The sequence below is a fragment of the Macaca fascicularis genome, chromosome 5 (assembly GCF_037993035.2).
Source record: "Macaca fascicularis isolate 582-1 chromosome 5, T2T-MFA8v1.1".
NCBI lineage: Eukaryota > Metazoa > Chordata > Mammalia > Primates > Cercopithecidae > Macaca > Macaca fascicularis.
Genome location: NC_088379.1, coordinates 24,392,571 through 24,411,124, shown reverse-complemented (window position 1 = coordinate 24,411,124; position 18,554 = coordinate 24,392,571). Strand labels below are relative to the sequence as shown.

The 18,554-nt window shown below is 40.1% G+C and overlaps 1 protein-coding gene and 1 pseudogene across 6 annotated transcripts in view; both read right to left on the bottom strand.

Annotated features, from left to right (window-relative positions):
* Positions 1 to 2,628: 2,628 nt before the first annotated feature.
* LOC123573554 (small ribosomal subunit protein eS19 pseudogene) lies at positions 2,629 to 3,406 on the bottom strand (annotated as a pseudogene).
* The window catches only part of PI4K2B (phosphatidylinositol 4-kinase type 2 beta), a 48,179-nt gene continuing 32,253 nt past the window's right edge, over positions 2,629 to 18,554 (bottom strand). For 4 of the 6 annotated variants that reach the window (XR_012434760.1, XM_045392212.3, XM_005554604.5 and 1 more), the window contains exon 10: positions 15,774 to 17,842. Coding sequence is in view for 3 of the 6 variants with exons in the window: in XM_045392212.3 (XP_045248147.1) it covers positions 17,669 to 17,842 (174 nt within the window). In the remaining 3 variants the exon portion in view is untranslated. Of the gene's footprint in view, positions 4,436 to 9,896; positions 9,987 to 15,773; positions 17,843 to 18,554 lie in introns of those variants that run through there. The other 2 variants (XR_012434759.1, XR_012434758.1) reach the window with 1 other exon arrangement.

The window sequence follows — 18,554 nt, the reverse complement described above, 5'->3', positions numbered from 1 at the left end:
GGCACACAATGAGCACCCAATGTTTGTTGAATTCAATGAGTGAATCGTATCTATCATACAAACTGTTATCCATTCAGGAGTGGGAATTTTAGGAAATACACAAGGGCTGCAGCAAATTCATATACCTGTCATAACTGAAAAATGAGCTGTTCTGGTTCACAACTCTGTAGAATAGAACCATGAGCCCAGTAATAAGAAACAATTTGATCTCAATAGTCAAAATAGGTACTGCAAATGCAGGTTGAAAAGTTCCTACGCGTAAGTAAAAACCTCTCAGATTCACTTTAGGAAGGGTTTATAGGTGGGTTGAAGACTCGATAGTTTCAAGATCCTTGTCCTATCTCAATCTTCCATCTGGGATATGACTAAGAAGGGGTACTAGCTAATGCATACACAGGTGCTTACAACTTTCATATAATACTTTGGGTGGTATGGCTGAATCATGTCCTCCTCAAGTTCATATTTTGAAGCCCTAATCTCCAGTGTGACTGTAATTGGAGACAGGGCCTTTAGAGTTAAAGGAGGTCGGAAGGGTGGAGCCCTAATTCAATATGACTGGGGTCCTTGTAAGAAGAGAAAGAGACAGCAGGGATGTGCATGCAGAGAAAAGACCCTGTGAGGATACGGACATACAGCAGTTGTCTCCTTGGTCTTGGACTTCCAGCCTCCAGAACGGTGAGAAAATAAATTTCTGTTGTTTAAGCCACCCAGGCTGTGGTATTTTGTAATGGCAGTCCTCACAATCTAATAAAGCTAGCAAACAAAACATTCAGGTAAATGTGCTCTTTCATATTACACAGGCTTTTTAAAACAGTATAATAATTGCAACTTGGAAAATAACAGAATATAAAAACATTTACCTACCACTCGGATTTTAACAAATGTGGACATCTTGTCATATTTGCTTCAGATATCTTTTTTAACTTTAAGAAATAAATTTGTTTTTGTTTTTGGTTTTTTGAGATGGAGTCTTGCTCTGTTGCCCAGGCTGGAGTGCAGTGGTGCAATCTCGGCTCACTGCCATCTCCAACGCCAGTTCAAGCGATTCTCCTTAGTGTCCCAAGTATCTAGGATTACAGGCATGTGCCACCACACCTGGCCAATTTTTGTATTTTTAGTAGAAACAGGCTTTCACCACGTTGATCAAGCTGGACATCTGCGGGTTTTTTGTTTTGTTTTTGAGAAGGGGTCTTGTTGTGTCACCCAGACTGGAGTATAGTGGCATAATTACTGATCACTGAAACCTCTGCCTCTGCCTCCTAGGCTCAGGTGATTCTCCCATATCAGCCTCCTGAGTAGCTCAGACCACAGGTGCACACCACCATGCCCAGCTAATTTTTTGTATTTTTGGTAGAAACAGGGTTTCACCATGTTGTCCAGGCTGGTCTTGAACTCCTGGGCTCAAGCGATCTGCCTGCCTCCCTCCCAAAGTGCTGGGATTACAGGCATGAGCCACTGCGTACAGCCCAGAAATAACATTTTATACTTTTATACTTAAAACTTTATATTTTGGTACCCTTTGGGTCTGCTTCCATACTGTCCTAGCCCAGAGGTAATCACAATTCTGAAGAAGGAAACCATTCCTGTCCACGTATTTATATACTTACATATATGCAAATGTCAAAAAGCAACAGATAGTATTGCTTTGTATTTACATGAGTGATATGGTTAAATATTTGTGCAAGTTTTTTCCTTCAACATTGTTTTGAGGTTTACGTACACAATTTGATACATGTAGCTATAGTTGATTTATTTTCACTGTTCTATAGTCTTCCATTGTATGAGCACACAATTTACTTATCCATTTTCCGCTGACAGATCTTCAGGTTGTTCTCAATGTTTCAGTGTTATAAGCACCACGGCATGGAACAACCTTGCATATGTCTGCTTGCATGCATTAGTACCACAGGGTATTTGCACCTTCAGTTGTACCAGATATTGCTCTCCAGAATGAGGCTGAGGTAGGTAGATCACTTGAGTTCAGGAGCTTGAGAACAGCCTGCGCAACACGGTGAAACCCTGTTTCTACTAAAAATACAAAAAAACTTAGCCAGGTGTGATGGTGGGTGCCTTTAGTCCTAGCTACTTTGGGGGCTGAGGCAGGAGGATCACTTGAACCTGCGAGGTGGAGGCTTCAGTGAGCCAAGATTGCACCACTGCACTCTAGCTTGGGTGACAAAGTGAGACCCTACCTCAAAAAAAAAAAAAAAAAAAAAAAAAAGGACTGTACCAATTGTCAGGGTTTAAAATTTCCCCAAATCTGATCCATGTGAAATGGTAAATCATTTTTTATTACTGTGTGAAGGATAATCCACATACAATGAGCTGTACAATTTAATGGTCTTTCACAAATGTCTTCACTTGTGAAGCCAGAACCATGATCAAGATAAAAACATTTCCAGGGGCCAAGATGGCTGACTAGAAACAGCTGCAGTCGGAAGCTCCCACTGAGAAGAAGAAAAACGGCAACTGAGGTATCCAGGTTCTCTCCTTGGGACTGGCTAGGAGGTTGGTGGGACCCATGGAGGCGGGTAAAAGCAGGGTGGTGCGACAGTCCACCTGGGAGCCACATGGGGTAAGGGGAGCTCCCACCCGTCTAAACCCAAAGAATGGACTTAGAGGCATGAAGAACAGCGCAAGTGAGACTTTTAATAACAGTCTTGCAAGAGTGGGTGTCTGGTGAGCAGGCACATCCAGGGCAGTCGCAACAGGTAATTTATCTCCTAGCAGCAAGTCCCTCCCCCAGTTCCTCGTTTGTTGAGTACTATGGGGTTACAATCTTCCCAGATGTCACCCAAGTTTCATTATCCCTCTTATAAGGTTATACCCCGTCCCCTTCTCCGCTTCAGTTTTGATTTCCCAATAACGAAACTGTCTTCTCTCTCTCTCTTTTTTCTTTCTTTTCTTTTTTTTTTTTTTTTTAACGAATGAGGCAATTTATTAACCCAGCATGGTTTGTTCTAATGCTTCTTGTTGGCAGCTGCCACCTGCCCGGCAATTCTGTCCAGATCTCTCTGTCCCTGAGGTGTCAGTTTGCGGCCCCCATCTTGGTCCTTTTCCACCATTTTCAGCCCCTCCAGGGCTTGGAGGACTCGGCGAGCCACACTCTTGGAGCCTTGGCTGACGTGGCTGGGCGTGACGCCGTTTCTCTGACGTCCCCCATAGATCTTGGTCATGGAGTCAACCCCAGCGCCACCCCGGAGGTAGAGGTGCCGCGCTGTGGAAGCAGCTCGTGTGTAGAACCAGTTCTCATCATGGGGAGCAAGCTCTTTGTGCTTGGCTAGCTTGACGGTGTCCAACCATTCGGGGACTTTCAGCTTCCTGGACTTTTTGAGGAAGGTTGCCAGAGCTCTGACGAACTCCTGCTGGTTCATGTCTTTTACAGTAACTCCAGGCATCATGCGGCCTCGCGCTGCCAGTCAGGGGAAAGGGAACTTTCTTCTCTCTTATGGGTTGACCCTCCTCTACATTCTGTTCGCTTATTGTGACCTTCTAGGTGCATGAGCCATGCGGTTTGTCACATTTGCAGACTGGCTGCCATACTTAGATTTATCATGCCTTGAAAATGGACCATTTAAAATATTTTATCACAGAAAACCACACTTTTTCCATGGATCTGTGCAAGCTGCAGATCAGAAGGTCCCCCTTGTGAGCCCATGCCACCAGGGCCTTGGGTCCCAAGCACAGAGCTGTACAGATTCTCAGTGACCACTCAGCTGGAGACTGCTGAAGACTACTGAGCTACTGAGTTCCGGGTTGGGGGAGGCGGGGAGCCATCATCCCTACGGCTGCCTTTGGCCTAAGATGACTGAGCTGCTTGGGGGAGGGGCAGCAGTCACCACTGCAGCTCTAGTCTGCAATTTGGATCCATGAGGAATTTTCCACAGTGCAGCACAGTGGTTGTGGTCGATTGTGGCCAGACTGCCTCTTTAGGCCGGACCCCTGACCTATCCCTCCTCACTAGGTGGGGCCTCCCTGCGGGAATTTCAGCAACTCCAGCCAGGTGTTTATGGACAAAACTCTAATCTTCCTGGGACGAAGCCTCATGTGGAGAGGGATGGTCACGGTCTCTGGATCAGCTGACTCAGTCTTTCTGCCAGCTGGCTCTGAGAAATCCAGGCAGTCCAGATGAGTGGGCTTCCCCACAGCACAGTGCACCATCTCCGCTAAGGGGGCAGCCAGAGTGCTTTGTTAAACAGGTCTCTGATCCTGTACCTCCTGACTGGGTGAGACTTCTCAACAGAGGTTGCCAGACACCTTATGCAAGAGCATTCCTGCTAGTATTAAGTTGGTGCCCCTCTGGGACAGAGCTCCCAGAGAAAGGAGCAGGCAGCCATCTTTGCTCTTCTGCAGCCTCCACTGTTGACACCTTCAGGTCCAGGAGGGACCCAGGAAAATAGGGTCTGGAGTGGACCCCCAGCAAATTGCAGCAGCCCTATGGAAGAAGGGCCTGACTGTTAAAAGAGAAACAAGCAAACAGAAAACAACAACAACAATGGCATCAACAAAAAAGTCCCCACAAAAACCCCATCCCAAGTTCAGCAGCCTCAAAGATAGAAGCTAGATTAACTCACAAAGATGAGAATCAATGAAAAATTGCTGAAAACTAAAAAATCCAGAGTGCCTCTTCTCCTTCAAATGATTGCAACGCCTCTCCACCAAGGGCACAAATTTGGGCAGAGGCTGAGATGCATAAATTTGACAGAAGCAGGCTTCAGAAGGTGGGTAATAACAAACTTCACTGAGCTAAAAGAGCATGTTCTAACCCAACGCAAAGAAGCTAAGGACCATGCCAAAACAATACAGGAGTTGTTACCAGAATAAGCAGTTTAGAGAGGAACATAAATGACCTGATGGAGCTGAAAAACAACACGGGAACTTCACAATGCAGCCACAAATATCAATAGCCAAATAGAGCAAGTGGAGGAAAGAATTTCAGAGCTTGAAGACTATCTTGTTGAAATGAGACAGGCAGACAAAATTAGAAAAAAAAAAAAAAAAGAATGAAAAGGAACAAACAAAATCTCCAAGAACTATGGGATCATGGAAAAAGACCAAACCTACAACTGACTGGAGTACCTGAAAGAGACAGGAAGAATGGAACCAAGTTGGAAAACATACTTCAGGATATCATCCAGGAGAACTTCCCCAACCTAGCAAGACAGGCTAACATTCCAATTCAGAAAATCCAGAGAATTCCTGTAATATACTCCATGAGAAGATCAACCCCAAGACACATATTTATTTACCTCCAAGGTCAAAATGAAGGAAAAAATGTTAAGCACAGCCAGATAGAAAGACCAGGTCACCTACAAAAAGAAGGCTATCAGTCTAATCGTGGACCTCTCAGCAGAAACCCTAGAAGCCAGAAGAGATTGGGGCCCAATATTCCACATTCTTAAGGAAAAGAATTTCCAACCCAGAATTTCATATCTGCCTAAATTAAGCTTCATAAGTGAAAGAGAAATAAAATCCTTTTCAGACAACCAAATCCTGACGCAATTCATCACCTCCAGGCCTGCCTTGCAAGAGCTCTTGAAGGAAGCACTAAATATGGAAAGGAAAAACCATTAACGGCCACTACAAAAACACACTGAAGTACAAAAACCAATGACACTATGAAGCATATACATCAATAAATATGCAAAATAGCCAGCTAGCATCATGATGACAGGATAAAATTCACACATAACAATATTAACCTTAAATGTAAATGGGCTAAATGCCCCAATTAAAAGACACAAAACGGCAAGCTGGATAAAGAGTCAAGACCCATCAGGTGCTGTATTCAAGAGACCCATCTCACATGCAAAGACACACATAGGCTCAAAATAAAGAGATGAAAGGAAATTTACCAAGCAAATGAAAAGCAGAAAAAAGCAGGAATTGCAATCCTGGTTTCTGACACAACAGATTTTAAACTAACAAAGATCAAAAAAGATTAAGAAGGGCATTACATAATGGTAAAGGGTTTAATTCAACAAGAAGAGCTAACTATCCTAAATATATATTCACCCAACACAGGAGCACCCAGATTCATAAAACTAGTTCATAGAGATGTACAAAGAGACTTAGACTCTCACACAATAATACTGGGAGAATTTAACACCCCACTGTCAATATTAAACAGATCATTGAGACAGAAAATTAACAAAGAGACTCAGGACTTAGACTCAGCTGTACATCAAGTGGACCTGATAGATACCTACAGAACTTTCCACTAAAAACAACAGAATATACATTCTTCTCAGTGCCACGTGGCACTAACTCTAAAATTGATCACATAATTGGAAGTAAAACACTCCTCAGCAAATGCATAAGAACTGAAATCATAACAAACAGTCTCGCAGACCAAGCACAATCAAATTAGAACTCAAGATTTAAAAACTCACCCAAAACCACACAACTACATGGAAACTAAACAACTTGTCCTGAATGTCTCCTTGGTGATTAATGAAATTAAGGCAGAAATCAAGAAGTTCTTTGAAACCAAGGAGAACAAAAAGACAATGTTCCAGAATCTCTGGGATGCAGCTAAAGCAGTGTTAAGAGGGAAACGTATAGCAGTAAATGTCCACAACAAAAAGCTAGAAAGATCTCAAATTGACATCACAACTAAAAGAACTAGAGAACTGAGAGCAAACAAACCCTAAAGCTAGAAGAAGACAAGAAATAACCAAAATCAGACTGGAACTGAAGGAGATGGAGACACGAAAAATCCTTAAAAAAAATCAACTAACCCGGGAGCCGGTTTTTTGAAAAAATTAATAAAATAGACTACTAGCTAGAGTAGCAAAGAAGAAAAGAGAGGAGAATCAAATAGACACAATAAAAAATTATAAAGGAGATATCACCACTGACCCCACAGAAATGCAAGCAACCATTAGAGAATACTATAAACACCTCTATGTGAATAAACTAGAAAATTTAGAAGAGATGGATAAATTCCTGCATATATACACCCTCCCATGACTGAACCAGGAAGAAGTTGAATTCCTGAATAGAACAATAACAAGTTCTGAAATTGAGGCAGTAAGAAATAGCCAACCAACCAAAAAAAGCCCAGGACCAGACGGATTTACAGTTGAATTCTACCAGAAGTATAAAGAGAAGCTGGTACCATTTCTTCTGAAATTATTCCAAACAACTGAAAAGGAGAATATCCTCCCTAACTCATTTTATGAGGCCAGCATCATTCTGATACCAATACCTGGCAGAGATACAACAAAAAAAGAAAACTTCAGGTCAATATCCCTGATGAACATTGATGCAAAAATCCTCAATAAAATACTAGCAAACTAAATCCAGCAGCAAATCAAAAAGCTTACCTACCATGATCAAGTTTGCTTCATCCCTAGGATGCAAGGCTGGTTCAGTGTATGCAAATCAATAAACATAATTCATCACATAAACAGAACTACAGACAAAAATCACATGATTATCTCAATAGATGCAGAAAAGGCCTTCAGTAAAATTCAGCATCCCTTCATGTTAAAAACTCTCAATAAACTAGGTATTGATGGAACATACCTCAAAATAATAAAAGGCATTTATGACAAACCCACAACAATATCATACTGAACAGGCAAAAGCTGGAAGCATTCCCCTTGAAAACCAGCACAAGACAAGGATGCCCTCTCTCACCACTCCTATTCAACATAGTATTGGAATTTCTGGTCAGGGCAATCAGGCAAGAGAAAAAATAGAGTATTCAAATAGGAAGAGAGAAAGTTAAACTGTCTCTGTTTGCAGATGACATGATCCTATACCTAGAAAACCCCATCGTCTTGGCCCAAAATCTTCTTAAGCTGATAAGCAACTTCAGTGAAGTCTCAGAAAACAAAATCAATATACAAAAGTCACAAGCATTCCTGTCCAAAAACCATAGACAAGCAGAGAGCCAAATCATGAATGAACTCCCATTCACAATTGCTACAAGGAGAATAAGATACCTAGGAATACAGCTAACCAAGGAAGTGAAGGACCTCTTCAAGGAGAACAACAAACCACTGCTCAAGGAAGTCAGAGAGGACACAAACAAATGGAAAAGCATTCCAAGTTCATGGATAAGAAGAATCAATATTGTGAAAATGGCCATACTGCCCAAATTAATTCATAGATTCAATGCTATTCCCATTCAACCACCTCAGACCTTCTTCACAGAATTAGAAAAAACTACTTTGAACTTCATATAGAACAACAACAACAACAAAAAGCCCGTGTAGCCAAGACAATCTTAAGCAAAAAGAACAATACTGGAGGCATATTACTCAACTTCAAACTCTACTGCAAGGCTACAGTAACCAACACAGCATGGTACTGGTACAAAAACAGACACATAGGCCAATGAAACAGAATAGAGATCTCAGAAATAAGACCACACATCTACAACCATCTGATCTTCAACAAATCTGACAAAAACAAGCAATGAGGAAAGAATTCCCTATTTAATAAATGGTTCTGGGAGAACTGGCTAGCCATATGCAGAAAATTGAAACTGGACCCCTTTTTTACACCTTCTATAAAAATGAAAGATGGATTAAAAACTTAAAGGTAAAATCCCAAACTGTAAAAACCCTAGAAGAAAATCTAGGCAATACCCATTCAGGACATTCGCATGGGCAAAGATTTCATCACAAAAAGGTCAAAAGCAATTGCAACAAAAGCAAAAATTGACAAATGGGATCTAATTAAACTAAAGAACTTCTGCACAGCAAAAGAAACTATTATCAGTGAGGAAGACAACCTACAGAATGGGAGAAAATTTTGAAGCTAGACAAAGGTCTAACATCCAGAATCTACAAGGAACTTAAGCAAATATACAAGAAAAAAACAAACAACCCTGTTAAAAAGTGGACAAAGGACATGAACAGACACTTCTCAAAAGAAGACATTTATGTGGCCAACAAACATATGAAAAAAAGCTCAACATCATTGATCATTAGATAAATGCAAATCAAAACTACAGTGAGGCTGGGCACGGTGGCTCATGCCTGTAATCCCAGCATTTGAGAGGCCAAGGCAGGTGGATCACTTGAGGTCAGGAGTTCAAGATCAGCCTGGCCAACATGGTGAAACCCTGTTTCTACTAAAAATACAAAAATTAGCCAGGCATGGTGGTGTGTGCCTGTAGTCCCAGCTACTTGGGAAGCTAAGGCAGCAGAATCGCTTGCACCCAGGAGGCAGATGTTTCAGTGAGCTGAGATCACACCCCAGCTTGGGCAACAGAGCAAGACTCCTTCACTTGCACACACAAAAAACTACAATGAGATAACATTTCACGCCAGTCAGAATGGTGATTATTAAAAAGTCAAGAAACAACAGATACTGGCGAGGGTATGGAGAAATAGGAACACTTTTACACTGTTGGTGGGAATGTAAATTAGTTCAACCATATGGAAAACAGTGTGGGGATTCCTCAAAGATCTAGAACCAGAAATACCATTTGATCCAGCAATCCCATTACTGGGTATATACCCAAGGAATACAAATCATTCTATTATAAAGATACATGCACGTGTATGTTCATTGCAGCACTATTCACAATAACAAAAACATGGAATTATTATTATTATTGTCAACCCAAATGTCCATCAATGATAGATTGGATAAAGAAAATGTGGTACATGTATACCATGGAATTCTATGCAGCCTTAAAAAGGAATGAAATCATGTCCTTTGCAGGGACATGGATGGAGCTTGAAGCCATTATTCTCAGCAAACTGTGCAGGAACAGAAAAACAAATACCACATGTATTCGCTTACAAGTGGAAGCTGAACAGTGAGAACGCAGGGACACAGAGAGGGGAACAACACACACTGGGGCCTGTTGCAGGGATGGCATGGGACAAGAGACAGCACCCGGATAAATAGCTAATGCATATGAGGCTTAATACCTAGGTGATGGTGATGGGTTGATAGATGCAGCAAACCACCATGTCACACATTTACCTATGTAATAAACCGGCACGTCTTGCACATATATCCTGGAACATAAAATAAAATTAAAATAAATTAAAAGAAAAGTAAAAATATTTCCATCATCTCCCAAAGTTTCCTTATGCCTCCGTGCAATCCAGCCCTCCTTCAATGTCCATGCCGAAGCAACCACTGGACTGTTTTAACAATAGTTTTCATTTTAGAGAATTTTATATAAATGGAATTCATACAGTATGTTCTGTGTCTGGCTTTTCCAGTTACCGTAATGATTTTGAAATTCATCCATGTCACTGTGTATTAGTAGTTCATATCTCTTTACTGTATGGATATGCAGCATTTTGCTTATCCATTCACCTATCGGTGGACACTTGGGTTATTTTCAGTTCGGGGTCAAGGCTGCTATGAACATTTTCATGTGGATGTTTGCTTTTATTTATCTTGGGCAAGTATGAAGAAGTGGAATGACTGGGTGGTATGATAAGTGTATGTTTAATTTTACTCATGGTTTTTATTTGCATTTTCCTAATGACTAACAATGTTGAGTATCTTTTCATGTGCTTATTGGACATTCATTCCTACGTCTTCTTTTGTGAAGTGTCTATTTAAATATTTTGTTTCTTAATTAGGAATATTCTTTTATTGTTGTTAATTAATTTTTTTGAGACAAAGTCTTGCTTGGTCATCCAGGCTGGAGTACAGTGATATGACCTTAGCTCACTGCAACCTCCGCCTCCCAGATTCAAGGGATTATCATGCCTCAGCCTCCCAAGTAGCTGGGATTACATGCATGTGCCACCAGCCTGGCTAACTGTATTTTTAGTAGAGTTTTGCGATGTTGGCCAGTCTGGTCTTGAGCTCCTGGCCTCAGGTGATTCATTTGCCTTGACCTCCCAAAGTGTTGGGATTACAGGCGTGAGCCACTGCGCCCGGCCTGGGAATATTCTTGAGTTGCAAGATGACTTCATGCATTCTAGAATTCTGGATACAGGTACTTTAACAGATATGTTTGGCAAACATTTTCTCTCAGTTTGTAGCTGCAAACTGATTCTCTCAGTTTGTAGCTAGAAATGTCAGTTTCTTAAAAGTGTCTTTTGAAGAGAAGTTTTTAATTTTCATGAAGCCCAACTTCCTTTTTTTTTTTTTTTAATGGTTTATGCCATTTGTAGTCTAAGAAATCTTTGCAAACCCAAAGCCATTAGATTTTCTGCTCTTTGCTTCTGGAAGTTTAGCTTTTATTAACTCTTTTAAGTCTATGAGGTGAAGGTGATGATTCATCTTTGATTTTTTTGCCTATCTCCCCCTACAGCACCATTTGTTGAAATGACTATCCTTTCCCATTGAATTGCCTTGGCACCTTTGTTAAAAAATCAGTTTACCACATGTATTGGGTTTATTTCTGGATTTTCTATTCTGTTTCATTGATCTATGTGTTTATACACCAATACTACAATGTCTGATTATTGTAGCTTTTTAAGTTTTGAGATCAGGTAGTATAAATCCTCCAACTTCATTCTTCTTGTCAAGCTGTTTTGGGCAAAACATTTCCATATACGTTATAGAATTAGCTATCAATTTTTACAAATAAATTCAGATAGGATTTTGAGTTGAATCTATAAATTTGGGAAAATCAAGGTCTTAATATTATCAATACCTAAGCATTGTATAGCCTTCCACTTATCAGAATCTTTCAGTTTTTCCAATGCTCTCTTATGGCTTAGTGTAGAGATCTTACACATCTTCATGGACTTATTTCAAGGAATCTAATGTGTTTTGATGCTGCTGTAAATGATATCTTTTTAAATTTCAGACTAATGTTGCTCACATGTAAACCTTGCAAAATTCACTTATTAAGGCTAATAGGTTTCTGTAGATATTTTTGAATGTTCTACATGCATAATTATGCCATCTGTAAATAATAACAATTTTCTTTCTTCCTTTGACTTCTCCTTGTTGTCTTACTGCACTGGTTAGGCTCTAGAGTATAACACTTGAGTAAAAATAGCAAGAGCAGGTGTCCTCGTCACATTACTGATCTCAGGAGGAAAGTGCAAAGCCAGAATAATAGTTCCCAAAGATGTCTCTATCTGGGGAATTAAAAAGTTGCAAATGGAATTAAGGTTGTATATTGGCCGACCTTAAAATGAGGAGATTATTCTAGATTATCTGGGAGGGCCCAATGTAATCACAAAGGCCCTTAAAAGTGGAAGAGGAAGGCAGAAGAGTCCGTTTAAGAGCAATGCAATAAGAAAAGGATTTAACCCACTGCCTCTGACTTCGAAGATGGAGGAGGAGAAACAGAGCTGAGTAATGTGAGTGGCCTTAAAAAGCTGGAAAGGGCGAGAAAATGGATTCTCCCTGAAGGCCTCCAGAAAGGAATGCAGCCCTACTGGCACCTTGATCTTAGCCCAGTGAAACCTGCATCAAGACATCTACCTACGGACTGTAAGATAATAAATCTATGTTGTTCTGAGCCAGTAAATTTATTATAACTTATTAGAGCAGCAATAGAGAACGAACACCCAAAGCTTTCGATTTTTCAACACTAAGTACGAAGTTTGCTGTTGGTTGGTTGCAGATATGTTGTCTATTTGCACTTGTGTCCCTTCTAGTTTACTTATTTTGTAGAGATGGGGGTCTTCCTATGTTGCCACGGCTGGTCTTGAACTCCTGGGATCAAGGGATCCTCCTGTCTTGGTCTCCGAAAGTGCTGGGATTACAGGTGTGACCCACCAGGCCTGGCCTTATTTTTATTGAGACAGATCTCACTCTGTCGCCTGGGTTGGAGTGCAGTGGTGTGATCATAGCTCACTGCAGCCTCAAACTCCTGAGCTCAAGTGATCCTCCTGCCTCAGCCTCCTTAGTAGCTGGGACTATGGGCATGCACAACCACACCTAAATTTTTACATTTTTTTGTAGAGATCGGGGGCTTGCCATGTTGCCCAGGCTGCTCTCCAACTCCTGGCCTTAGGGATCCTCCCACCTCGGCCTCCCCAAGTGCTAAGATTACAGGCATTAACTACCATGCCTGATCAGAGTTTTTCCAATTTTTGTTGTTCTTTCTTAGCTTCCATGGCTTCTTAAATTCCTTCAGCATGTTTTAAAACATTAGGTTACTGTTTTCCTCTGCTTTAAAGATGTTTCTGGGATACCTTCATTTTCTGTGGGTATGTTATGCAGATTGTAAACTTTTTTTTCTTCGAGCATATTGTAAGATGTAGTCTTACAATTTGTAAGATGTTTAAATCAGATGGATTTTCCTATATGTTTCTTCCTGTATTTTTTTTTTTTTTTTTTTTTTTTTTGAGACGGAGTCTCGCTCTGTCACCCAGGCTGGAGTGCAGTAGCCGGATCTCATCTCACTGCAAGCTCTGCCTCCCGGGTTTATGCCATTCTCCTGCCTCAGCCTCCCAAGTAGCTGGGACTACAGGCGCCGCCACCTCGCCCGGCTAGTTTTTTGTATTTTTCAGTAGAGACGGGGTTTCACTGGGTTAGCCAGGATGGTCTCGATCTCCTGACCTCGTGATCCGCCCGTCTCGGCCTCCCAAAGTGCTGGGATTACAGGCTTGAGCCACCGCGCCCGGCTTCTTCCTGTATTTTTAAAAGATTCCTGTGTAGGAGATGAGGGTGGGCCAGGACAGTTTCTGAGCTTCCTGGCTCTTAGGGCTCTCTCTTCTGTCGTTACTACAGAGTATTAGATGAGACGGTTTTGTGTGTTCCTCCCTCTTCAGTACTTTGAGTTGTCTCATTCATTTGGTCCCCTCTTCTCTCATTATCTGAGCCACTCTCCTTTACCCCTGGGGTCCTTCCCTCATCTGTGCATGTTCTATTCCCAGTAGTTTTTCTCAGTATAGCCCTATGTCCTCTCACTGGTTGTTTTTGAAAACTACAAAGACCAGATTGCCTTAGTACCTTCATACCTTTCTGCAGGCCCTTTTACTAGCTACCAGGTGAATGCTGGACAGCCTTCTACTAATTTTGATTACGGTTTTTGGTTTTACCAATTGAAATTTCCACCGCTAGTGGGGATCCTTCTTGTGGGGGCTTGGTACATGGTGGCAAATTCTGGGTTCTTTAGCTCTTAGGACCATCAAGAGTCCTAAATCCCCCTTCCCTTCTCTCTGCTTGATCCTCCGAAGCTGCTATTGCCACATGATCTTCTTGGTATTGATTTTATTTATTTTAAGAGATGAGGTCTCACTATGTTGCCCAGGCTAGTCTCGAACTACCTGAGCTCAAGGGATTCTCCGCCTTGGCCTCCAAAAGTGCTGGGATTACAGGCATGAGCTGCCATACCTGGCCATGTATTGATGGTTTTAACCCAAACTATTCATATTCTGGAATTCAAAAAGACAATCTTTCACCTAGCTTTAGTGAACAAATGTTACGGTATGCCTCCTATATTTAACAGTGATTGGTACTTTTCTATTTACATCCTAATGTCTGGGATAGGATAGACTAAGCTAGAGTAACAATTACATTCAAAACTGTAGTGACTCAACACAGCACTTCTTTCTTGCTCATGTCACCGTCCAGTGTAGTCAGGAGGCTCTCCTGGTAGCTTTCCCCAGCAGTGCCTCCTGTGCCCTGGCTGCTTCCATTTTGCAAATTCTTTGTTCATAGCTGAATGGAAAGACAAGAGAGTGGTCAATCCTGACAGTCTTACTGCCAGGCCTGGAAGTTGCATATATCACTTGTCTCCACATCTCACTGGCCAGAACTCAGTCACGAGGTCCCAAACTAATTGCATGAGAGACTTGGAAACACAGTACAGCACTAAGAATCTCTGCTACAACTCTGTACAGTTGCCCAGGCAAGTTGGTGAAAGAAGGCAGGCTATAAAACCTAGGATGCTGCCTGTCTCTTCAAACAGCTGTACAAGGATTTCAGATGTAATTTGATCAAAGAACGTGGCGCCATCGTTTTTAAAAAAGGTTTTAATTCCATATAATACAGTACTTCTGTTGTTGTTGTTTGTTTGTTTGAGACAGAATCTACTCTGTCACCTAGGCTGGAAGCAGTGGTGCGATCTCGGCTCACTGCAACCTTGGCCCTCCCTCCCGGGTTCAAGTAATTCTCGTGCCTCAGCCTGTCAAGTAGCTGGGATCACAGGTGTGTGTCACCACGCCTGGGTCATTTTTGTATTTTTAGTAGAGATGGGGTTTCACCATCTTGGCGAGGCTGGTCTCGAACTTCTGACCTCAGGTGATCCGCCCACTTCGGCTGCCCAAAGTATTTCAAATTTTGGAAAAGTTTTGTGAATCAAATTATCTTCAAGTATGCAAAAACCATGTCTCCACAAACAGTCTTCAATTGCTGACCAATTTTGCGGTGATAAGGTGTTGGCATATTTAATTAGGTACAATTAAAATGTCTTTAATTATAAAGGTTTCAGTTAAATATCTTTTGGAATTATAAAGAATTAGGCTAGGCGTGGTGGCTCACGCCTGTAATCCCACCACTTTGGGAGACTGAGGTGGGCAGATCATTTGAGGTCAGGACTTTAAGACCAGCCTGGCTAACATAGTGAAACCCCATCTCTACTAAAAATACAAAAATTAGCCGGGCATAGTGGAGCACACCTGTAGTCCCAGCTACTCAGGAAGCTGAGGCAGGAGAATCGCTTGAACCTGGGAGGTGAAGGTTGTGGTGAGCTGAGATTGCGCCACTGCAACTCCAGTCTGGGCAACAGAGTGAGACTCCATCTCAAAAAACAAAACAAAACAAAAATTAAATTATATCTTTAATATATGAAGAAAATGGCAGTTTGGCCTCGTTTATAGTAAATGTGTTCACAAACATTCTAAATATTCCAAACACATACATACAGAAGAACATAATCTTATGACTTTTATTACCTTTAGTCTATCACATTTGACACTATAAATATACTCATTGAAAAAAAACCATACTATTTAAGAACTCAGTTCATGAAAGTTTACAAAATACAACCAATGTACTCTGACTTGTGGTTATAGCTTAACTATCTCAACTTCACTTTTCTGGTATGGTCAGATCTTTTGCAAATATTTCCATAGTATTGTAATTTTATGATATAAAACAGTAGCAATTTATTAAGCTTTCCATTATAAAAATTAATATGGCAATTCTCAAAATACTGAAAAAACTGTTTGATGAAAGGAGTACCCACATCACTGCAAAGTATTTCCTTTCTCTTAGAAAACATCTTCAAAAGGCACATTTTAATTACTAGTGTTTATCTAAAGATAGTAGTTTGAGTTTTGAATTTCCAGTCAATTTTCCATTACCTCAGAATCGAGCTAATGGAGGGTTGGAAGAGGTAGGAAAACGCAGGTTTCCAATGAACTCCCTCAGGGCAGCAGAATCCTCATTCATCTCATCCACGAAGACCAAAAGGAAGATGTAAGGGAAGTGGGAATGGCAGATCTGTTTTGCATCCTAATTTAACCTTCTACACAAAATACTTCATTAAAAGCAAATAAACAAACACAAGACAGTAAGCTTAGAAAACAAAAGGCCTAGACCACAAATTGCCCGGTTAAGCCCGAGTGGTGATAATTGGTTTTAAGCCTCAAGAAAATGAAACTTCTGCTTCTGTAAAATCACATCTTCATCTGTTCAATTTAAATCACTTAGTGCAGTAACAATGTTACAAATTCCAATATGTCAGACATATGGATGATATTCAAAATAAAGTACAAAAATACCTTTCAAAATCAAATATAAATGACTTTATGGTTATCTGCCATGCTCCCCTTTAATTTGACCTGATAGTCTATATTTGACTGTAATTATAATAACATCTGTAATTTCAAGTACAATAGTACAATAATAATAATTTTGAAGAACGTATGACCTAGGACCCCAAAATGAAATCCAATATACAATCTGGAGTATGGTTTCCTTTTTAGTGAAGTTTAATACTAATTGAAGTACTAAATTGAACAAGGCCAGTACTCTGAAGTACTAATTTCAAGTACTTGATCCCATGTAAGAAACAGAAGGGAATTTTTAAGGCAATTTTGGTATTCCAAAATATTGAGGATCTACCTTAACTTTCTATTATTCCCCTCAAGTCTCAATTGAGTGTTTCCACTTTTTTTTTAAAAAGGGGAGATTTCTTTAGATTTTTTTCCTCACTACAACAAAGTAATTCACCAAAAATATTCTCAAGTACAAAAACCAAAATGGTCCTCTATTACTTAGCCAAGATAAAATTTTCTGGTCCCTAATAATGGTCACTTTAGGAGTACTTATTCAAATTCTAAAATAGCAGCTTTTAAAATTAAGGCAACATTGCTTTATTCTTACCTGTTTTTCTATTAGCTAACTATTAAAGTTTATAAGAGCAATTTCAGACATAGGCATCCTCAAAGGCCTTTTGTAATGTAAGAAGAGTTAACATGAACATTCTTCTAATATTAAAAGTTACTGTATTCTACTTGGAATTCTAGAGTAATTACAGTCATTCCAGCATGTGTAAAATTACCTTTTAAACTAACAACAACATAAAATACAAATTTTCTACAAAAATACAATATTGGAGATACAGCACTTCTTCCCTGAAATAGAAATTTAATATTTGGAGAAAAAACTGTAAACTTTTGGTTACATTCAAAATATAACCTTTTAAAGACTTAAATTATTTGAGGTTTTAGCAACTGGAGCTCCTAACAGCAGATTTACATTACTACAATGTTTTTACACCACAATAATTCTAAACAGTTTGTTTATCTTACTCTTATATTTACTACCAGGAGGAAAAAAATGGCTTCCTGCAATTGACAGTCTGGGTAAAGGAATTGCTCAGGTGGACAATCCGACCCTGACTTCCACCTTGACTGCGTTCCACAATCACGCAAGGCATCTGTACTAGCTGGAAAGGACTCTTCCCGTCTCTCAATGCCTGAGTAAGATTTAAGATCTGTGGGAAGAAGAGAGATTTTTACCAATTTAAAGAAGATAAAAAGCTTCACTTCACTGACATTTTTTAAACCATTTATTTATTGTAATTTTTATTTCATCCATTTATGAGCAACAGAGACTGTGATGATGAGTACCTGTTATAAATATGTATTATAAGAATGTGTGTATGTTTACACACACACACACACACACACACATACACACACACACACACAGCATTAACTTTTGCCAGATGGTAAGTTTAAAAATATTCTAGAATATCATCCCTACGTCCAGAAGCAATGGAATCAAAGAACAGCAAGTGAAGAGGTCTACATACATATTCAATTTAACATAAAATCTCAACAAATACTGGTTTAAACAGTCTGGTTTTAACTAAATACTTGCCTTATCCATTCATTCAACAAATTTATTGCATGCCTACTATGTGCGAGGTTCTGCTCTAAGTGCTGGGCATACAATAGTTAAAAAAAAAACAAGCAAAATTGCTGCCTTCGTAGAGCTTACACTTTAGCAGGGAGAGGAGTCAATAAACATGAATATGTAAATTATGCCATGTATTAGAAGGTGAAATTGCTATGGGAAAGCATGAAGCAGGGCAAATAGGTTAGACAATTTGGGAAGGGAGCCATTTCAAATAAAGGTACATTTAAGAGTTTACTCTTAATAAGAAAAATAAAATTAGGGAAACTAAAATATATTATATATCA